This window comes from Aulonocara stuartgranti, assembly GCF_965226115.1.
Source record: "Aulonocara stuartgranti genome assembly, chromosome: 10".
NCBI lineage: Eukaryota > Metazoa > Chordata > Actinopteri > Cichliformes > Cichlidae > Aulonocara > Aulonocara stuartgranti.
The window spans coordinates 22,761,389-22,783,655 of NC_138946.1; the positions used below are offsets into that span (position 1 = coordinate 22,761,389).

The following is a 22,267-nucleotide window of genomic DNA, read 5'->3' on the forward strand; positions in this document are numbered from 1 at the left end:
TAAATGCTTACTCTGAATAGCTTTACCTTGGTTTTTCTAAAAGACCCCTGATAAACCTTCACTTGATCCAGATCACTGCATTGAGAGTACTGACAGGTACTAGAAAATGGGAGCATATTTCTCCCATTTTGGCTTCTCTTCATTGGCTCTCTGTTAAATCCAGAACTGAATTTAAAATCCGTCTAAGTCTTAAATAATCAGGCCCAATCATGTCTTTTGCTGTCATATTATCCCAGTGGAGCACTTTGGTCACAGGCTGCTGGCTTACCTGTGGTTCCTAGAGTTTCTAATAGTAGAATGAGAGGCAGAGCCCTCCCGTGAAACAGGCAGACTCGCCCTGCTTTTAAGATTAGGTTTAAAGCTGTCCTCTTTGATGAAATGTATAGTTACTACTTCATCAGATGATCCTGGACCATCCCTCAGTTATGCTGCTAAAGGTTTGGGCTGTTGGTGGACTTCCCACAATGCACTGAGAATTTCTTATCCACATCCCTGTTCATGTGTTTATACGCCACTGCTGCATCTTCAAATCTTTGATTTTTTTTTTAGGGTAAGAAATGGTGAGTTTTCATTGTTCTTCTTCCCTCTGCCCAATAGGAGGCAGTGAGGTCAAAGATCTACTTTAGTGATGCATCACTTCCAACAGCACGAGACAGATTTATATCCAAAACTTTATTTTTCTATAGTAAAGAGATCAAGAGTTGGTATGCATGAATTAGAGGTTGAAATGGGGACATCATTTGAGGGCGAGCAAGAGTATCACAGCTGTATTTTTCTACTGAGAGCAGCGGTTGAGTATGACTTTCTGAGGTTTTCTGAGGTCCGATCGAGTACAGGGGCTCCAGTCAGCTCCGTGCTCCCCTTTGGATGTTCCCCATTCACCCTACATCCTTATAAGGAAAAGAAATAGAAAAACGCAATTTTAAAAAAGATGCATTACATTAAAGTGTACTCTTTGGGCTTTTGCCATATAACATAACATGCACTTCTCTCAAAATAAGCTCTAAGTCTAATACGACTTACATGTAGAGCAACAACGTGTGCCATTGGATTGTATAGCTTTCAGCTTCTTATCCATATGAGGGCCATCATTAAAACTCCCTGATCCACGACATCCCCTGCTATTGTATTGCATACAGAGCTGTCACAGTTAAGTCAAGGTACAGTACAACAAATTCACATTCAGTTCTGTTGTGATTTGCATAGAGTCGCTTGTCATCTTACATTCACCCAAAGCTTGTTTGGGCACATCCACTTAAAGCTTATTTTCCTCAGTTAATTAATTCATTGACACAATAATAAAACAAAAGAAAAAGAAAAAAACAACAACCTTAAAACCAACAACACCTGACAGAAGTGGATCTTTTACACTCAGAGAAAATCCACCCTTTACAATTAAATATATTTATTGCGATTAAATATTTTTTAACTTACGATCTTGCACAACTTTGCCTTCGTGTTTCCAAAGTCACAACAACAGCCTAGGAGTTAAGATCTGACTCTAAGGTGGATTTACTCTTGCAATCAAAACATAGTTACCATAGTTGGAACATCAAATGAATATTGCCCATAATATTTCCAGCGCTTTGCTTACTTGCAATATGTTTTTCAAAGGTTTTGAGAATGAGAAATCAGTTTGCTTGTTCTCTTGCTGAGAGTTAGATGAGTGCTTTGATACAAACACTCACATGTGTTCATCAGAATTGATAAACCTTTTGAGGTGCTGTCACATTTGGAAAAAGCCAGGTAAGTTCAGCTAACTGACTTGGTGGTAGTAGCTTTGTGAAAGAGTGATACCAATTTTATCATTTTACTCACAGGAGGACAAGCAAATAAGCATATTTTTTTCTGTAACACTCATCTGTTACCATCAATTGCAATCAAAAAACCATCATCATCAGTGTTCAACAACAGCCTTTAACCATCTGTTTGGTTAACTTAGCTGAACAATGGAAAACCAACACTCATATGGATAATACATACACAGAAACATACATCTATATCTTTAGAATAGCATTGTAATAGCTATATTGCTTTGAGCCTTTGTTAAAAGACCAGAGGCACATAATTATTAACATAAGGGTGAGTTTCAGAAAGCCTTCAAACCGTCACGTTATTTAGGATTGAGAATAGATTACTCTAAGATTACCTATAAATGTGGAGCGCCACGGTGATGGCAGACACACATACATGCCACTCCCCGGAAATATTATATGACTATTTCATTGGGTCTGGTGCTGATTAATTCTTCTCCTGGTTCATCCCTGTCTCAGGTGAACAGATGTCCCACTTTAAATAGTACTGCATAGCATTTTTAGCCCCAAACTTCAGCTTCCTTTTATTTTTCTTGCATTTACTGAGCAAGAGAGTTGGAAAGTTGGATTTAAATATTTGAATGCCTCCCAGCATTGCTAACATGTCACACTTTGTGCCACACATACACTGAGCTTGTCCCACATTTAGTTTGTTGGGATCTGGTCACCCTTTACCTGTCTGGCACAGTCAGTGAGCATCATTTATTCCTGCTTGAACAGATTATCCCTGCCATACAGCCCCTCTACTCAACCTGCGAAATCCAGACCAACCGATTATATTCCCACATTATTATGGGTGGTTTACTGAGTGCACGTGCATGGATACCCAGTCAGTTTTTCTCTCAGCAGTGCGCTGGGTAAGAATTATTTATTGCAAAGAGTAAACCGCTAACTAAATGATTGTTTGTCAGTGCTTAGAAAAGCCATTTCAACAGGCGCATACTAAGCAGAGGGAATATGTAGTGCTTAACCTCAGACACTGTTAGCACAATGAAGTTAGCGTGGTACAAAATGGGATTTACAGCTAACTCAGAGCTGATGCTACCGGTGTTGGTATAGCAGAACATGTATTTCCAAAGGAACATCTTTTAAAGGCTTTGCCCATATTGCACATGCTTAAATGCATTGATTATTTGTCTTAAAAGCAGCATTTGGGGGTCATTCATTTTTCTAGGAGGGGGAGGATGTTTCAGGGGATTGTCTATCCTTTATTTTAAGAAGCTTGTTGTGTTACTTTTTGTTTTTGATTTTTTAAAAACTGCTTTACAACATGTAGCCGTCCTAAGTGACAGACAAGCATAGAAGCACTAACAGGCACCTGTGTTTTATATCAAGCAAAGAGGATGAAGAACTGGGCTGAATCCTGCCGCATTCTGTCGATACAGTCTCTGTGTTAGTTGTTTGAATAAACCAGACAATCTGAATGTTGTGTAAAAGGTTATACAGATATATTTACTGTTGTAAGTGAATTTGGTGTTAGTTAAAGGATGGTTCAGACCAGTTGTATTATATTGCATTTTTTCCCTGTTTCAAGCACCTAAACAAAGAAAGTTTCTTTGACTTCAGATGAAAAACAGTCACATATTTTTTTTCCAACTCTGGTTGTGGTAGCAGTTAATAATCGCTTCAGCAATGGACCCACACAGTATTGCTTGTGTACATTACATTACATCCTCATTTTACGATGTCATAAAATGTGCACATCAATTGTTTTTTCATTTTTCTTGATAAAACAATATACTGAAGGTTTTTTCTGAGTGGTTAAATAAGAGCCTGCAGTTGCTTTCCCTTTATTCAGTTTAGTTCATTTTTGTTTTATTAAGAGAGCTCCAGGTATCTCAGGGGCCTTTACATGATAAGGTAAGTCTTAAAATATTATAGAGAGGAACCCAGTAGTATCCTTTCAAGAAGCACTTGCCAACAGTACGTACAGTCATGCGAAAAAAGAAAGTACACCCTCTTTCAGTTCTAAGGTTTTCCATGACACGACATGTTAACAAACCATCTGGTTCTTAACAGGAATTTTATTATGTAAATTCAGGTGATGAAAAAAAATAAGTAGATCTTTAGGAATTAATATTGCAGTTAGGAGCATTCAGGTGTTTGTTAACCCAAAAACCCCAAAGAAGAAATACATTAGTAATGATCTTAGAGAAACAACTGTTGCTGGCCATCAAGCTGGGAAGGGCCATAAGATAATTGCCAAACAATTTGAACTTTCCTGTGAGTAAGCTCATTCTCATGTGGAAACAATTCAGGACAGTTGCCAGTCTTTCCAGGGGTGGACATCCCAGAAAATTCACCCCAAGGTCAGACCATGCAGTGTACAGAGAAACTGAAAAAAATTTAAGAGCTATATCTTTGGCTCCACAGTCTCAGTTAGCATGTGAATGTTAAAGTTAATGACACGACAACATGTCAGTCCCTTCTCTCTAAAAATAACAGCATCTGACAAACCACTGAAGTTCTGGATCAATGTCCTCTGGACAAACAAGGCCAAAGTGGAGACATTTGGCTATAATGCACAATACCACACAAACACAGCACATCAGCAAAAAACACCTCACACCAACTGTAAAACGTGGTGGTAGCGGTGTGGTGATTTGGCTGATTTCAGCCACAGGACCTGGATACCTCACAGTTACGGAGTTAACCACAAACTCCTCTTATTACAAAAATATTCTAGAGTCAGTTTGATGTTAAATGTGAAGCCATTTGTCTGACAGCTAAAGTTGTGGTCTAAATTGGGTAATGCAATGTACAGAATGGCTGAAAAAGAAACAAAAATGCTGAGGTAGTACTTAGGAGTGTAGAGGTGTGCAGACATACAGTGCCTGAATGCCTGCACATCTCAGTGGACTAAAGAATTCCTCTAAAAACAACATGAGAGACACTGACCTCTTCAATTTATTGCTGTTAAATATGATTGTACAAGCTAATGAATCTTGTACTTAGTGTACACACTAAGTACATTTGTTACTATTATTATTGTTGTTGTTGTTGTTATGTCCTGATGTACAATCATAGAACTGAAAGAGGGCGTATTTTCTTTTTCACATAGCCGTATAACACAAAGCAAAATTTAAATTTGGTATCAATTGTGTATATAAAATAATATGTAATGGTGAAAGTATAAACACAAAACAACAACAAATTATGCCGACAGATATATTACTATTTTTTCACAGGTTGGTAACAATGTATCAGATTAAGACTGTAGTTGTGAATTGAATTCCCAAATATTCATTTAAGAAGTTACTCAAACGTCTTGTTTTACAGGGCCCGTAAAATAATAGGAAATTAATCACTTAAACTAATTTCAAGTTCCTGAAATACATAGTCTTTTGTAAAGTATCTTCTTTCTTCATGTTGTATTGTGTTGTTGAGTCCATTTAAGCTCAAACCTTCACTGCTGTTGCTGGAGCAGTGACGTCTTAATTGACCCACCCAGAAAGACAACATGGGGATAATGATCATTTGAGATTTCTGACGTGTTCCACCAAGCCTCAATATATTACCTGTTTGTTACATTTCACCAGGCTCAGTTACTGTCTGGATATCCTAAATAAGTCAAGTGTTAGTTGTTACCCCTTTATTTGGTATTCCAACTCTGTAACATGCAACTTCTGTCGGTGCTGTGCGACTGGAAACTGAATTTCCCGGAGGAACCCACCCGAGGGATTAATAAAGTTTCATCTAATTTCTAATCTGCTACTGTTTATGTAAATTATGCAGTTATGCAAAAATGATGTGCACATTTTAAATAATATTGTTGTACATCATCTGGACAGTTACTTCTCTTTACACATTTGATATAATTTCCCTCTCTGAAGGCCACAACCAGAGTTAAGCTTTTAACTTGAACATAATGAATTTGCATGTGCGCAAACACATGAGCATATACAAATATCCAGAGAAGGTATATAAATATGAGCACTGTCATATTTATATACACTTGTTTTTACATGCACTGTCTCATTTCTTTTTTGGTGTTGGTTTTGAATCTGCTTTGGATCCTGAGAGGCCATTTTCTGTGTTGTCAATCCCTGATGAAGTTACAAGGCACTCCTTACTGCAGTTGGAGGTAAAAGAGACAGTGTTAAAGCTGTAGACACACAACAGTTCAAAGCTGAAAATCCTCAGCATGTACATATACTGGCTGATCTAACTTGATGCCAAGCACCAACTGTGTAATCTAGTGAAAGATCATTGCTTATAAGAAAACTTACTTCTTCTCCTCAAGCTTGGTGAGAACAAAGAGAGTGAAGTTCTTGAGCAGCATGAAGCCCATCAGCAGTGCAATTGCCCCACCCACAGCCGAAGCTATGATGATGGTCAGCGTGTTGTCCACCTCCCTCACTGCAGGCATTAACAAATGACCAGGTAAAAACTGATGAAGGTAGCTAAACATGATGACATGTTGTTCAGGCATTGTCTGTCTCAGGGTAACCTCCTGTTTTAGCTGATCTTGTGACCGTTGCTCCTTCTACATTTATCAGTCTTAGAATAACAAAAAAGCTGTGAAATGTAAATATGAAATCACATACATTTAAAAATATTTTAAATATATATAAAAAATATATGAAATGTCACCAGATTTCTTTTTCTTAACTGCACAAATATATGTTTTTCATTTATGTGCGACCTGATTTATTTTGTACGGAGCCCCGCAAGGGACATGGGAGAAAAAAAAATTAAGATGAACTTTTGCGAGATCTCGCAAAACTAACTTGGGATGTAGCAAAACTTTTGCGGGATCTCGCAAAATAGACTGCATACTTCGCAGGTTGCATTTGAAGGCCGAGTCAGTGTGTCCTTCGTAACCCAACCTATCCCAGAATTCATGGCGCGGCCCAGCCAATTCGTTTCCAACAAGTTTAGTTTTAATTTTACTCTTTGTGGATCACAAAATAAACTTTTAAGATATTTTGAGGCGTGAATGTAGCTGTGTAAATGTCTAATATCTGCTCAGTTTATCATGACATCACATATTTGCAAAAGTGCTCCAACGTTTTCAGAGACGTCTGTTACCCACCATCTCGAAGCTAGCAGGAGGATGAGGCCCACTACAGCCGGGGAGAACACCGCACTCCCGGCACATCGTGCCTTGACCTCCCGGTCGGCTTGAAGCTGGTGGCCTCCAAAGAATGCGGCCAAAACATTTGCGAGATCTCGCAAAACTTCAGCTCCCATGTCCCATTTTCTCCTATGTCTCTTGCGGAGCTCTGTAATTTTGCCTTCGACACATACATGTTCTCTCTTATTTTTACCAGTCCAGTTGAGCATCTGGAAGACCACCCTTTCTGTGACTGCCTTATACACCAATCAACCATAACTTTACCATTATCTGCCTAACATGGTGTCATTTGCCTTTTGCTGCCAAAACAGTACTGACCCCTTGAGGCATGGGCTCCAATAGAGTTACCATGTACTGTAGCTATTTGACTATAGTACAGTCAAATAGCTGCACAGCACTTTGTTTGAAAGCGCTTTATAAATAAAGTTATTCCATCCATCCATCTGTCTTCATCCGCTTTATCCGGGGCCGGGTCGCGGGGGCAGCAGCCTAAGCAGAGAAGCCCAGACCTCCCTCTCCCCAGCCATCTCTTCCAGCTTATCCGGGGAAACGCCAAGGCGTTCCCAGGCCAGCCGAGAGATATAATCTCTCCAGCGTGTCCTGGGTCTGCCCCGGGGCCTCCTCCCGGTGGGACATGCCTGGAACACCTCACCCAGGAGGCGCCCAGGAGGCATTCTTGTCAGATGCCCGAACCACCTCAGCTGGCTCCTTTCGATGTGGAGGAGCAGCGGCTCTACTCTGAGCCCCTCCCGGATGGCTGAACTTCTCACCCTATCTCTAAGGGAGAGGCCAGCCACCCTTCGGAGGAAGCTCATTTCCGCCGCTTGTATCCGCGATCTCATGCTTTCGGTCACTACCCTTCTCCCATCACTGAGTTGCTCCCTTCTCCCATCACTTGCGAACAAGACCTCGAGATACTTGAACTCCTCCACTTGGGGCAGGAACTCATCCCCGACCCGGAGTGGGCACTCCACCCTTTTCCGGCTGAGAACCATGGCCTCAGATTTGGAGGTGCTGATCCTCATTTCCGCTGCTTCACACTCGCCTGTGCACCGTTCCAGTGGGAGCTGGAGGCCTTCACCCGATGAAGCCAACAGAAACATATCATCCGCGAAAAGCCGAGATGAGATTCTGAGGCCACCGAAGTGAAAGCCCTCCGCCACTTGGCTGCACCTAGAAATCGTGTCCATAAACATTATGAACAGAATCTGTGACAAAGGGCAGCCCTGGCGGAGCCCATCACCCACCGGGAACGAGTCCAACTTATTGCCGGCAATGCGAACCAAGCTCTTGCAACGGTTGTATAGGGATTGAATGGACCGTAGCAATGGGCCAGACACCCCATACTCCCGCAGCACCTCCCACAGGACACTCTGAGGGACACGGTTGAATGCCTTCCCCAAGTCCACAAAACACATGTAGACTGGTTGGGCAAACTCCCATGCACCCTCAAGTATCCTTGAGAGGATAAAGAGCTGGTCCAGTGTTCCGCGACCAGGATGAAAACCGCATTGTTCCTCCTGTATCTGAGGTTCGACTAGCGGACGAACTCTCCTTTCCAGCACCCTGGCATAGACTTTCCCAGGGAGGCTGAGGAGTGTGATCCCCCAGTAATTGGAACAGACCCTCCGGTCCCCCTTCTTAAAGATGGGGACCACCACCCCGGTCTGCCAGTCCAGGGGTACTGCCCCTGATCTCCATGCAACATTGTAGAAGCGTGTCAACCAGGACAGCCCTACAACGTCCAGAGCCTTCAGGAACTTGGGGTGGACCTCATCAACACCAGGGGCTCTGCCACCAAGGAGTTGTTTAACTGCCTCAGTGACCTCGCCTCCGGAAATTGGCGGGTCATTCTCCTCATCCCCAGACTCTGCTTCCTCCTCGGAAGACGTGTCAGTGGGATTAAGGAGGTCCTCGAAGTATTCCTTCCACCGCCTGACAAGTTTCTCAGTCCAAGTCAGCAGCGCTCCGCCAGCACTATACACAGTGCAGGTAGAGCACCGCTTTCCCCTCCTGAGACGCCTGACGGAATCTCTTCGAGGCAGTCCGAAAGTCTTTTTCCATGGCCTCTCTGAACTCCTCCCACACCCGAGTTTTTGCTTCAGCCACTGCCCGAGCCGCCTGTCGGTACCCGTCGGCTGCCTCTGGAGTCCCACAGGCTAACCAAGCCCGATAGGACTCCTTCTTCAGCCTGGTGGCTCCCTTCACCTCTGGTGTCCACCATTTGGTTCGTGTTCCTCAGAATGCTGTTGAAGCTCTGCCGGAGGTGTGCTTTGAAGATCTCGCGGACTGGGGCCTCTGCTAGATGTTCCCAGCACACCCTCACTACACGTTTAGGTGCACCGGGTCTGTCCAGCGTCCTCCCCCGCCACCTGATCCAACTCACCACCACCATAAGTTGACAGCTCAGTCCCTCTCTTTACTCGAGTGTCCAGAACATATGGTTGCAGGTCTGGTGATACGATTACAAAATCGATCATTGACCTGCAGCCTAGAGCGTCCTGCTGCCACGTGCACTTATGGACATTCTTATGTTCGAACAAGGTATTCGTTACGGCCAAACTGTGATTTGCACAGAAGTCAAATAACAAAACACCGCTCGGATTCAGATCAGGGAGGCCGTTCCTCCCAATCACGCCCCTCCAGGTCTCACTGTTATTACCCACGTGAGCATTGAAGTCTCCCAGCAGGACAACAGAGTCTCCAGGTGGAGCACCCTCCAGCACCCCACCCAGGGACTCTAAGAATGCTGGGTACTCTGAACTGCCACTTGGCGCATAAGCGCAGATGACAGTCAGGACCCGTTCCCCGACCCTAAGGCGCAGAGAACAAACCCTCTCATCCACCGGGAAAAACCCCAACGTACCGGCAGCTAGCTGAGGGGATATTAGAATACCCGCCGGGGATCAGTCCGCCAGGGCCTCCGCTCCTGGCCGCCGCCCGGCACACAATGCACCCGACCCCTATGGCGCCTCCTGCAGGTGGTGGGCCTGCGGGAGGATGGGCCCATGTCCCCTTTTTGGGCTGTGCCCGGCCAGGCCCCATGGACTAAGGCCCGGCCACCAGACGCTTGCCCTCGGGCACCCTCCCCGGGCATGGCTCCAGGGCATCTGATTATCTGACTTGTTTGTCCAGCACATGCTCAACTGGACTTAGATCAGGGGAATTTGAGGTCAAGTCAACACCTCAAATTCATTGCTGTGCTCCTCAAACCTCTCCTGAACCTTTTTTTTTTGTTTTGCAACGCAATATCCTACTGAAAGAGTCCACAGGGCTTACCGCTTCCATCAAAGGGAGCACATGGTCGGCAACAGTGCTTAGGTCGGTGGCCATATCAGAGATCAGTGTTGTTCACTTCACTTGTCAGTGGTCTATGGTGTTATGCACTGATTGGTGTATATCAGTGTGAAAACATGAACATTCAAATGACTAGTTCAATGGGGCAGAAAAAAGCTGGTTTACAGTTTAACAATGATGTCCTTAAAATCTAACAGGATATATTTAACTTTGTAATGAAAGAAAAATAAATTAGATGACACTGTGGCATATGTCATAGACCATGACCACTCACACTCGTCAACCACTATGAGGTTGAAGATGGCACTATGGTTCTTGTGGTGCTCTTTGGGATTGCGTCCAAAACACGTGTACTGTCCCCCATCCTCAAAGGTGATGTTCAACAACAAGATGGAGACGTTATTATGATGGTTTTTCCCCACAAACTCCACACGCTCCCGGAATATAGTCACATCTGGCACCACCCCCTCTGAAGGTATCACTGACTCACAGACCTGATGGGATCAGCAAGATATCAGTCATCTCAAAACTGCTGCCGACTGCACAAGTTAGAAAAAAACAAACAGAAATCTTTGAATCACGTGGAAGGTTTTTACCTTTTGCATAGTGCCGTTGTCATTGAATTGCCAGTTGAAGTAGAGATTTTCAATGCCCATACAGCTGGCATAGGTGCACGGCAAAGTAACTGTGCTCCCATTCACTGCCTGAAGGAAGGGAATTTTCCCGACAGACATCTCAAGGGCCTGAGCAGACCACGCACCTGAAAAGCAGAGGAATGGCAAAAAACATGAAGATAGGACATACACCAGTCTTACAGTGCAGTACCATAGTGTGAGGTCTGTATGCTGGTGTAATAATTTTTTTTTGTCTTGGTTATTTGCTTTCTTGCTGAGAGTTAGATTAGAAGACCGGCAGTAATTTCATATCTGTTTGTTAAATATACAACTACACCTACCAACTAGTTGATACCAAGGCCGGGAAAAAGCATTTAAACAGCTCTTTCTTTATATTTGTTTCAAGTTGTCTGTTTTATTTGTCATTTTTTAAATGCTCTTGAGCAATATTTCTCCAGGCTTTCTGAAGGTCAAAGGTTTTCTTTGGTTGCTTTTTTATTCAATTTTAGTGCAGTCCTTGTACCTAACCATTTTCATAGGAATGGTTTTTGTCACTGACCTCTGAATTATTCAAGCATAAAATATGTATCTAACTAAAAGGATGAACAATTGTTGTGTCCATTCATGGCAGAAAACTTAGAAAAGAACCAATTTTAAATTGTATTTTTAGGCACATTGTTACACACAGCTGAGAATAAAAAATAATTTGATTAGTTGAATCTATAAATGGCTTGGGGATAGAAGCTCCTCTTGAGTCTCTCTGTCCTTGCCCGGATGATGCGGAACCTTCTACCGGACAGAAGTTGGACCAGTTTGTTGCCATGATTTCATTTCATTTCATTTAAGTATTTATTGTCATTGTCAGAGAACAATGAAATTGCGTTTGGGGCTTCCGTACAACCCGTAAATAATGATGGGACGGGCCCTTCAGTATCTTCAGTGTCCTTGCAGCAGCGTTCTGCCATATGGATCACTCTCTGAAGAGCTTTTTGGTCCTTAACACAGCTGTTCCCAAACCAGGATGTGATGTTCTGTGTGAGGATGCTCTCCACAGTGCCTGTATAGAAAACCCTGAGGATCTTTGGAGAGACCCTGAACTTCCTCAGTTGTCGTAAGTGGTACAGGTGCTGCCTAGCCTTTTTGGTCTGGACCTGAATGTGGGCAGACCATGTCATGTCTGAGGAGATGTGGACACAGAGATACTTGAAGGACTGCACCCTCTCCACGGGAGCTCCATTGATGATAATGGGCTTGTAGTCTCTGTGCTGACCCCTTCTGAAGTCCACCACCAGCTCCTTGGTCTTGCCAACGTTCAGCTGGAGATGGTTGTCCTGGCACCATGATGCCAGATTCTTCACTTCATCCATGTAGGCCGTGTCGTGGTTCGAATTTTTGAGGAAGAGACATATGACTGAAAGTCCATAGTGGGTCAACACAAATGATTTTATTAAAACACATATATGTGGTGAAGATGGGCTCTGCAAAATATCAGGCTCCATCTCCCGCCTGACAATAGGTGGGTATAATATTTATACTTATGATGACCAGTAACTCGCGTCACTAAAACAGAACAGTTCCTTTCTCAGTTCCTCCACCGCCTCCCAGATGCATCCTGTTATTACACTTTTCTAGACTTACACAACATTTGCAATCAGTTTACCCAGACAGACTATGTGTCTGTGTTGTTAACCTCAGTACATGACCCCCCTCTACGTCATCTGTTACCAGGCAAACTCCAGTGCAGCAGGCTGCTGAATGCACGCAGGCAATATGTAGTAAATTATACTGTAAACATGTAGGCAACCTTTCAATAACTGAACTTTGCTCCATTGATCGGCCAGATATCGCGCTGCCCGTAGCTTCAAACCATTAATTAACTTGACCGAGCTTCAACCCTTTAATTATGCAATATGTGTATAACATGATTACAGTTGCACCTGCAATGAAAGATTATTATGTGCTTATGCTAACACCTGAAATACAGACTTTCGTTGTTGGAGATGGCGCCCAACACCACTGTGTCGTCAGCAAACTTCACAATGGTGTTGGAGCTGTGAAGCCATCCTTAATGGGAAACAGGGATATAAGGCTGAGCTATGGCAAATTACACAAGAACAGGACTGAAAATAAACAAGTCATATAGAGCGAGGAATCAAAATTCTTGGATCAAATCATTGTTAATATGTATGGAGGTTGTCAGGATGGAGGTACAGTGAGAATATGCCATCTGCACCCCCTGGCTGGGAGACTCTGTGATGGTTTGGGATTTCATTTTAGCCAGCGGTGTTGGTGATCTTATCGAAACTGAAAAGCACTGTCTGACTTTGATTCATGCAGTACCATCTGAAATAATAACAATTATCCCAAACACACTGCCGATGCAGTAAAAGCACACATAAATAGAAAAACATGCAGCTTAACAATATAAATCATGAACTGCACCTCAACATTACTGAAGCAGGGTGGGCTCATCTTGACAGAGAACAGAACAAAAGGCATAAACATCCAAAGAAGAGGTTTGAATGTCCTTCAAGAAGTCTGGAGAATTATTCCCGAGGAAGACTTAAAGAAATGAGAAGAAAGCGGCTGATGAGAAGTCAGGCTGTGCTGAAGAATAAAGGTGGTCATACCAAATATTGACTTTCGAGCTCATGAGTATCATACAATCTCTGTTTTTGGCCTATATACTGTATTTCCATTATGTTTACACTTTTCGATAAAAACACTGCACCAATTTTGCTTGCAAAATATAAAGAAATGAGAAGAAGGATGTGGTTCAAGTCTTTTGCACAGTAATGTAAAATAGATTTGATAACCTCCACTGACTCATAGCATCTTATTTGTTTAATTTGGGGAAAAACATATGTAAATAAATAAGATAGACGCTACATGCTGGGGTGTTTTTGACCTGGGAACAGTGAATTCCTGTAGAGATTTTAGTTCATCGCTGCTTTTAAGTCAAGAAAAAGACGAGATTTTGTTTGATTTTGCGTAATATAAAAATTCATCAGCAATAAGAATTACTGATGGTTGGATTTTAGTTCATATTCATCAGAAGTGTAGCACTTAGACAAGGAAGTGAATAAAGGATATTTCCCACAATGTCAGCCCATCATTTACATTTCTTATCTTAGTTGTCAACGTTATTATAATGTCAGTAACACAGATACATTTTCCTCAGTATCATGCTAAAACTGATTTGAAAACCTTCAACTTTTTATGTTCATGGGCAGGAGAATACATGTTGTGCTCTGTACTTTTTTGTACAGTAAAAAGAGATGCACGATTAACAATGAAAAGTCACCTTTTAGATTATTTTGTACCATTTTTAAGTAGATATACAGGGAGTGCAGAATTATTAGGCAAGTTGTATTTTTGAGGAATAATTTTATTATTGAACAACAACCATGTTCTCAATGAACCCAAAAAACTCATTAATATCAAAGCTGAATGTTTTTGGAAGTAGTTTTTAGTTTGTTTTTAGTTTTAGCTATTTTAGGGGGATATCTGTGTGTGCAGGTGACTATTACTGTGCATAATTATTAGGCAACTTAACAAAAAACAAATATATACCCATTTCAATTATTTATTTTTACCAGTGAAACCAATATAACATCTCCACATTCACAAATATACATTTCTGACATTCAAAAACAAAACAAAAACAAATCAGCCACCAATATAGCCACCTTTCTTTGCAAGGACACTCAAAAGCCTGCCATCCATGGATTCTGTCAGTGTTTTGATCTGTTCACCATCAACATTGCGTGCAGCAGCAACCACAGCCTCCCAGACACTGTTCAGAGAGGTGTACTGTTTTCCCTCCTTGTAAATCTCACATTTGATGATAAACCACAGGTTCTCAATGGGGTCCAGATCAGGTGAACAAGGTGGCCATGTCATTAGTTTTTCTTCTTTTATACCCTTTCTTGCCAGCCACGCTGTGGAGTACTTGGACGCGTGTGATGGAGCATTGTCCTGCATGGAAATCATGTTTTTCTTGAAGGATGCAGACTTCTTCCTGTACCACTGCTTGAAGAAGGTGTCTTCCAGAAACTGGCAGTAGGACTGGGAGTTGAGCTTGACTCCATCCTCAACCCGAAAAGGCCCCACAAGCTCATCTTTGATGATACCAGCCCAAACCAGTACTCCACCTCCACCTTGCTGGCGTCTGAGTCGGACTGGAGCTCTCTGCCCTTTACCAATCCAGCCACGGGCCCATCCATCTGGCCCATCAAGACTCACTCTCATTTCATCAGTCCATAAAACCTTAGAAAAACCAGTCTTGAGATATGTCTTGGCCCAGTCTTGAAGTTTCAGCTTGTGTGTCTTGTTCAGTGGTGGTCGTCTTTCAGCCTTTCTTACCTTGGCCATGTCTCTGAGTATTGCACACCTTGTGCTTTTGGGCACTCCAGTGATGTTGCAGCTCTGAAATATGGCCAAACTGGTGGCAAGTGGCATCTTGGCACCTGCACGCTTGACTTTTCTCAGTTCATGGGCAGTTATTTTGCACCTTGGTTTTTCCACACGCACATCACCCTGTTGACTATTTTGAATGAAACGCTTGATTGCTCGATGATCACGCTTCAGAAGCTTTGCAATTTTGAGACTGCTGCATCCCTCTGCAAGATATCTCACTATTTTTGACTTTTCCGAGCCTGTCAAGTCCTTCTTTTGACCCATTTTGCCAAAGGAAAGGACGTTGCCTAATAATTATGCACACCTGATATAGGGTGTTGATGTCATTAGACCACACCCCTTCTCATTACAGAGATGCACATCACCTAATATGCTTAATTGGTAGTAGGCTTTTGAGCCTATACAGCTTGGAGTAAGACAACATGCATGAAGAGGATGATGTGGACAAAATACTCATTTGCCTAATAATTCTGCACTCCCTGTACACAGTCACTGCTTACTAGCACTGCGTGTAATGGGCATGGATCACAAATTATTTATCCTATCAACCACTTAAGTTTTTCTTTTATGAAAATATATTTAAAACCACAGATATTATTTCTATTAATAGCATTAAACAATTCAAACCCTTGGTAAGAGAACACCATAATGTCCTTGCTGTGACTTTGCTGTGAAAACTGTAACTGCACACCAAGGACCATCAGCATCCATCAGCATCAGAGTGTGCTGTAATTATACTTTACATATTTCAATTCAATTATTTTTTTTATCTATTTATGTTCAATTTATGTATACCTGATATATATTTTTCATATCAGGCATACAGTTGTAGTCAAAAGTTAACATGCACTCATCATGGACATGCATGATCTGGTATTTGGGGCCTTTAACAGTTTCTTTGAACTGTTCTTTTATCAGAGTGAAATGACAGCGCACATCTATAATGACCTTAAAACAGGGGTGGGCTGCTGTAAATTTCAGCTGAGCTTTAAAGTGTTGATTTTGGCACACGATCTACTTCCTTGGTCGATGCCCGCTTAGTAGATGATGGGAATCCCACTTCACTGTGGAAAGTGATGCTGGAGTTCCAGTAGTTTTCCATTCATGGCAGGCTTGAGCCCCTGTGGTTCCTGGACCTCTTAACCAATTGCCTCTTATCTGAGGGTGCCAGTTTGGGACTTCTAACAGACCTCAGCGAAGTGGTGACACATCTGAAAAAACTACAAGAGACCTTCCCAACTTGTGTAAATCTACAATTCTCCTGAGATCTTCACCTTGGACTTCCAATGTTCCAGTTGCAGTCAGTCATGACCATGAGTAGTTAATAAGCCTTTGCTTTGTCAAAAAAACCAAAAACCAAAACAGTGTAGAACTTTCAACCCCATTTACTGAATGTTTTATGTGAGTAAATGTATATTTCTGGTCCAGTGTGACTTGGAGAAAACACCCAATCCCTGTTTTTTGTAAGTCATTACAGATGTACAGACAAACAGTTTGAAGAAATCATAAAAGTCCTCAAATTACCTTAACGTTCATGCCCGTGATGAGTGCATGTAAACTTCAGACCACAACTGTAAGACATTCGAACTTAGCACTTGCTTTTGTGTGAAGGTCACAGACAGAAGATGGCTACAGTATATAATTTCAGCAGGTCGAGGACAGACAGAAGCTCTCCTCTCTCTCTCTGGCCTACACCACTAATGTGCCTTTTGCTTAGTGCTTCCTGTGAAGGATGTGAGGTAAAGTACATGCTGACAGTGTGTTTTGCAGGTTGGAGATTTAATGCAGAGAAACACTAACACAGACCTATTATATGATCAGTAGTTGCATGAGAGTAGTAACATGTCCTACACTCGTTGTAACATTCCTGTGATTCTGCCCTGTGGTTTGTGGACACTTTGTGCATAACATGCTCAAGGTCAACATCTCACAAGCACCATTTGCAGGAACAGGAAACACAAACTGACAAAGCGAAAGACGGGGGAGGGGCACTGTAAGTGTGCATGCTATCGATTCACTCTCAGCTCACTCTTGCCCTGACAAAAAAAGAAATCACACCTTCTAATCTTTTCCTCAACTGCTCCTATGCAGTCCAGTGAGCCCAGAAAAGGAGTAATGAGAGAGCAGCACAATCACTCTGCAGTCTCATGCATGCATGTTTTATTTTATTCTTTTATCACTAGTTTTTTCACAGTATTTGTTTGATTTTATTTTCATTCTTTTAGCCCCTCTGTGTGTCCTTAACTAACACATTTTCCAGTACAAGGACACTGTTGCTATCAGTGTAGATACTGAAGCTGCTCACACAAGATCAGGAAATTAAAAACCCCCATCTTATTTCTGTTTTATCCCTAACACAATGAAAACCTTTTGGTATTTACTGCTCTCTTCTAAATCCAACTTCTGTACTGTTCATTAAAACTTGTTTCGTGAGTCTTGGTGTTTCAGATAAAAGTAGCACACTGGTGTTCCAGTTTCTAACCCACATATGTCAACATTTTCTTCTTCTTTTTTTATTAATCGATGTATGCAAAAAACCACCAACTACTGTGAGGGCTATGTGGGGACAAGAACAGATCATTATTTGAAGGTAAAATAAAGACACATACCGTCCATGAAAATTACATCTACCTTTTAAATGTTCTGACTAAACACTGTCTAAAAATCAAGCCCATCAATGCCATAATGCTTAAGACATAAGATGATTTGTCTAAGTCATAATTCAGATAGTAATAATAACTCAGAAATAAAATTAAATCTATTTTCCATAGTACCTGCCTCTCTTTATCCTACATGTGGCTATAAAACTGTTATTCTCTCTGTTCAGGCTGTTAGCCATATCCTGTAAAGCACCTTACAGTGCATCATACAATAAATGCATTACATAAGGCAAATATCATTCTGTACTCCTGTAATATAATCACTGTCCTGAGCTATGGTTTAACCGCTGTAGCATCTTTCTCGCTGCTGGCCACCTGCATTTGCAGATTTGGCCTACTGTGCAGTTTCCGCACGTGTTTCTTGAAAGTTTCTTTTACATTGTAAAAAAGAAAAAGAAAAAGAACACCTGTGAAAAATCGCTGATCTGTTTATGAAAAATCTGGCCAGACAGTGACAGTTACTCATCTGTTCCTGTGTGTGAATGTAACACAATGCAAAGAAAAGAATTTGGTATTAAAAGTGGGGAACACAGGATATTTATTGCAATAGATTCATTTTTATGCACCTTACAGGACTTGAAATGGACTGGGACAATAAGGGAACCTTACAGCCTACATCTCCTACACAAGATGTTTTAAACAAGGGAGCTTTAAATGTTTAATGTGTGTTTGGTGCACTGATGCCCCAAGAGAGGCATGAATAGAAATTAAGTTATGACTCTAAAAAGGATGTGGGTATTTCAAAGCACAAGTATCAGCATCAAGTATTAGCTCTGAATGATTATTTGAAGTGTCAAGCCACATTATTACCTATCTGTTGGTTATAAATAATCTCAGGCTTGTACTGTTACTTTGTGCTTACTTGTAAAAGCCATCAAAACTTTACGACTCATATGAATTTAACAAAACCAGTTAGTTTACAAGACTTCCACCTACTGTCCTACTTCTACTCCATCTGGCTCAGAGCAATATGTAAAATGCAACATCATGCAAAAAAAAACAAAAAACAACAAAAAAAAACCAAGGACAACCCAAACAAAAATAATCATAGTGTTTCTTATTTCTTACACAAATTGTTGTGCTCTGCATAGGTCAGAGATGAAGGTCAGTATAAGACCTAGAAATACCAAAGCATCATTATTCTACCTAAACACATGAATAAATACTGATGTGAGGAAAAGATGAAGCTTTCTAACACTGCACACATCATATGACATAAAAAGAAAGACAGACATTACCAAGCAGCAAAGAGAAGACCAGGCCACAGGTTGTGTGTGGAGGGCCCAGCCTCACGGGTTCAACCCCAATCCACCGGACCTTCATGGCTGCTAGAGCTGCTCCAAAACAAATGATGCTGCAGTATCCAACACTGGCCCCGAAAGCTAGGAGAATACTCTCTGTCCACTGGAAAAATCAGGAAGCTGCTCTGTGGATGCGTGTACTCCAAGTGTTGCACCTGCAGCTGTTTCAGGGTAGCACTCCTTTAGAAGGGACTGTCGGTGGGCAGAGGAGGAGGAGAGTGAGGAGAAGGAAGGAAAAAGGTTAATTAACTAAAATCTGTCGCGATGAATACACAAGCAGTACAGTAAAAAGTTATATTAGTGCACAGAAAATGCAAGTCTCCTACACATACAATAACCTTTTTAAAAAAATAAAATAAAATAAAAATAAAGGATGCTGAGTGAAAAGAAACATGACTTGATGATAAGCACAGTTTAACTTTGCTACTGCCTACCTGCTCCTGCAGCTGGTGCTCACTCAGAGGCTGACCAACTGCATGCACAGCTGAGTCAGTGTGGACAGGACGGAGGCAGAGCAGCACTCACTGCGCAACCAGGGTTCACTCAAGGAGAATCTGCCAGGCAGCACTTTCACTGCAGAGACAGCCACATTGCAGTGCCAGCCAAGAAGAGCGACAATTAAATAAGAGAGGGGGGATGTAAGCAAAAAAATAGAGGTACCGAGAGACAGACATCCAGGGAAAACGCCGGGGCTCTTATCCCTCCTCAGCACAGCCTCAGTGAAGATAAATCTCCCTGTTCTTCTCTCCGGCTAACTCCCAACTTTTCTCTGTCCTCTCAGTTGGCTGCATGCCACCTCTCTCTTACCTCACCTCTGCACCCCCCCCCCCCCCCCCCCCCCCTCCAATGCCCCAGACAACTCCTTGTCTCATTCACCCCCCCATTGGTGTACACACCCAGGCACTTTTGACAGTGTTTATGAAGCTCAGAGAAAAGTTCTGCAGTGCAGGGTGACGTGGAGGCTGGGTACGTAACCACAGATCCCCCAGGTCTCCTGTAAGACACACATTTAAAAGCTCCTACCATAAATACTTCTTTCATCGTTCTTTCCTGGGCAAAACCATATTTTGCAACGTGAGAGATTTACAATGGGTGAGGAAAGCAGTAAAGTAGCTTCTTGTTTGCACAGACTTGTTTTAAAATGTCTTTTTCTTTTAATTGTAATCATTAAAAGCTGCCCCCTACTCTTATTTTGTTTCTTCTGTCGTTTTGTCTTGTAAGGTGAAGATTTCTTGCATCGCATTACCATTCAGAGCTATGAATTAGCATATTTTATGTGCAGTATGCCCTATTTAGTGCATACAAAGTCACACTATCTTGTGTATTGTTATATTGTTCTTTAATCTGCTAAAACTCTGCTGTAAGTCCATTATGATACACGAGTGTGTACAGTCATTTTTTTAAAAGCACGACAGCTTCTTTGTCATAAATGTACAGACCATCAGTCAACAACAGCTCAGCAATGCCTTGTGTCAGCACTATTCACCGCAGCAGAAAATGCTTAGCACTTAACTTACAGATTTGATTGGTTTATTTATTTATTTGCCTGTCAGACTCCATCTGTTAGGTGCCTCTATGGTCACAAAAGGTTTTTCAAATACAAAAAAAGAAGAAAGAGAGAGATTTGTGAGTTTTAACGAGGATGCAGCAGAGGCCATGTGACAGAGCTTGTCACCTGAGTCGAGGTACAGCTGGACAAATAGAGGACACAGGGACAACTCACATCTGCTCACATCCATGCATGCTTGTTTTCCGCTGCTGATAGTACTTTTTTAAATTTTGTTTTTCCGTTTACAAGAAAAAGAAATGGAGAGATTTGCGATTCCAAGGGCTTTAACTGCAAGTATTTGCCTTACATGCTAATAACTGTGTTTTCGTATTTGCAAGTTGATGCTGTGATTATTGAGAAAGGTGTTATTTGGGGGGAATAACGAACTGCACCTTTTCTGTTTCTTAATTTATAAGTTCATACACTCTTTAAAATACATTAATGTTTTGTGTTAGTTGTGCAAAACTTCAGATAGTCAGCAATAGAAATATTATGTTATTACTGTTATTTCTATAGTATATGATACAATCAGTGGGCTTGGCGTTGCATGCATGTTGGTATGTAAGCTAAAGTATTATTCATAAGAAGTTGAGTGAGCAAAGTTATTTCTTTGTGCTTGTTTAAACAGCATGAGGCTGAATGGCGTAATCCCACGTACGTTATGAATATGATAATCATAGGATTTCAAATATACACTAACAGGGATTACTGATGTGGATTATTCACGCCTCCATTATTAAACCCGTACAGGTAGGTAAGGTTTGGTGCAAGGTCACAGCAGGTAGAGTGGAGACGTTTCATGGGTGGGAGATAACGTGGGCAGGCTGCAGGCTCACTGCTCTCCTCTGCAGGCCCCTCCACTGGAGTATCAATGCAGCAGCAGCGGGAACTCTTCCAGAACTGCAATAAGGGAAAAAAACAACAGCATCGTGCTGCAGGAAGACAAGAGAGCTACTGCAGACCTGTGCAGGATGACTGTAACTACACAGAGAGCACGTCAATTTACAGCCAGTACAAAACATAATTATATTGTATTTACTGGTAGACATGTCCCTCACATAATGCATTATGACTTGCAGATGTTTTCAAGTTTACCTCAGACTTTTAAAAGAAAATCTTGGTATCTGGATTTACTGCAGCAAAACACGTGAATCTGTAAAAATACTTCAGTACAAGTAAAAATCCTTTCGTGTTAGCCTTACTACAGCTCTGGTCAGAAGTTTGCATACACTTCGTAGTTCTCGTGTCTTTCTTGTTTGATACACTCTCAGTCCGAGGCTACGTGACATTTGCTTCACTGTGGACAGTGACGCTGGTGTTTCAGCAGTTTCCATAATGTTGCAGGCTTGAACCTTGGTGGTTCCTGTGTTGCTGCATGACTGCGATGTTAATGTTGGTGTTTAAATGATTTCTTTGAACTTTTTACAGGGTGGAATAATTCTACAGCATACAGCCTGAAAAAGTTTGAAAAACTAAGAATTGAGGCACAAGATTGAAAGGATTTTGGAGTTTCTCTAATCTACACAGGGTCAAAAG

The 22,267-nt window shown here is 41.8% G+C and overlaps 1 protein-coding gene across 1 annotated transcript; it reads right to left on the bottom strand.

The window, feature by feature from the left end:
- Positions 1 to 679: 679 nt before the first annotated feature.
- scn4bb (sodium channel, voltage-gated, type IV, beta b) lies at positions 680 to 19,926 on the bottom strand. Its single transcript, XM_082548760.1, has 8 exons — positions 19,843 to 19,926; positions 19,617 to 19,755; positions 19,120 to 19,374; positions 10,785 to 10,948; positions 10,463 to 10,682; positions 6,044 to 6,173; positions 1,024 to 5,886; positions 680 to 890 (listed from the first exon to the last, which is right to left on the bottom strand). The coding sequence occupies exons 3-7, from the start codon at positions 19,202 to 19,204 to the stop codon at positions 5,790 to 5,792; spliced, it is 696 nt and encodes a 231-aa protein (XP_082404886.1). The 5' UTR covers positions 19,205 to 19,374; positions 19,617 to 19,755; positions 19,843 to 19,926; the 3' UTR covers positions 680 to 890; positions 1,024 to 5,789.
- Positions 19,927 to 22,267: the final 2,341 nt, after the last annotated feature.

Excerpts from the sequence above, each read along its gene's own strand:
- scn4bb (XM_082548760.1), bottom strand. The coding sequence starts at position 19,204 with ATGAAGGTCCGGTGGATTGGGGTTGAACCCGTGAGGCTGGGCCCTCCA. Across the intron at positions 6,174-10,462 it reads CCTCATAGTGGTTGACGAGT|TGAGGGAGGTGGACAACACG; the intron begins GTGAGTGGTCAT and ends TAATGCCTGCAG. Across the intron at positions 5,887-6,043 it reads ACCAAGCTTGAGGAGAAGAA|TAAGGAGTGCCTTGTAACTT; the intron begins GTAAGTTTTCTT and ends CTCCAACTGCAG.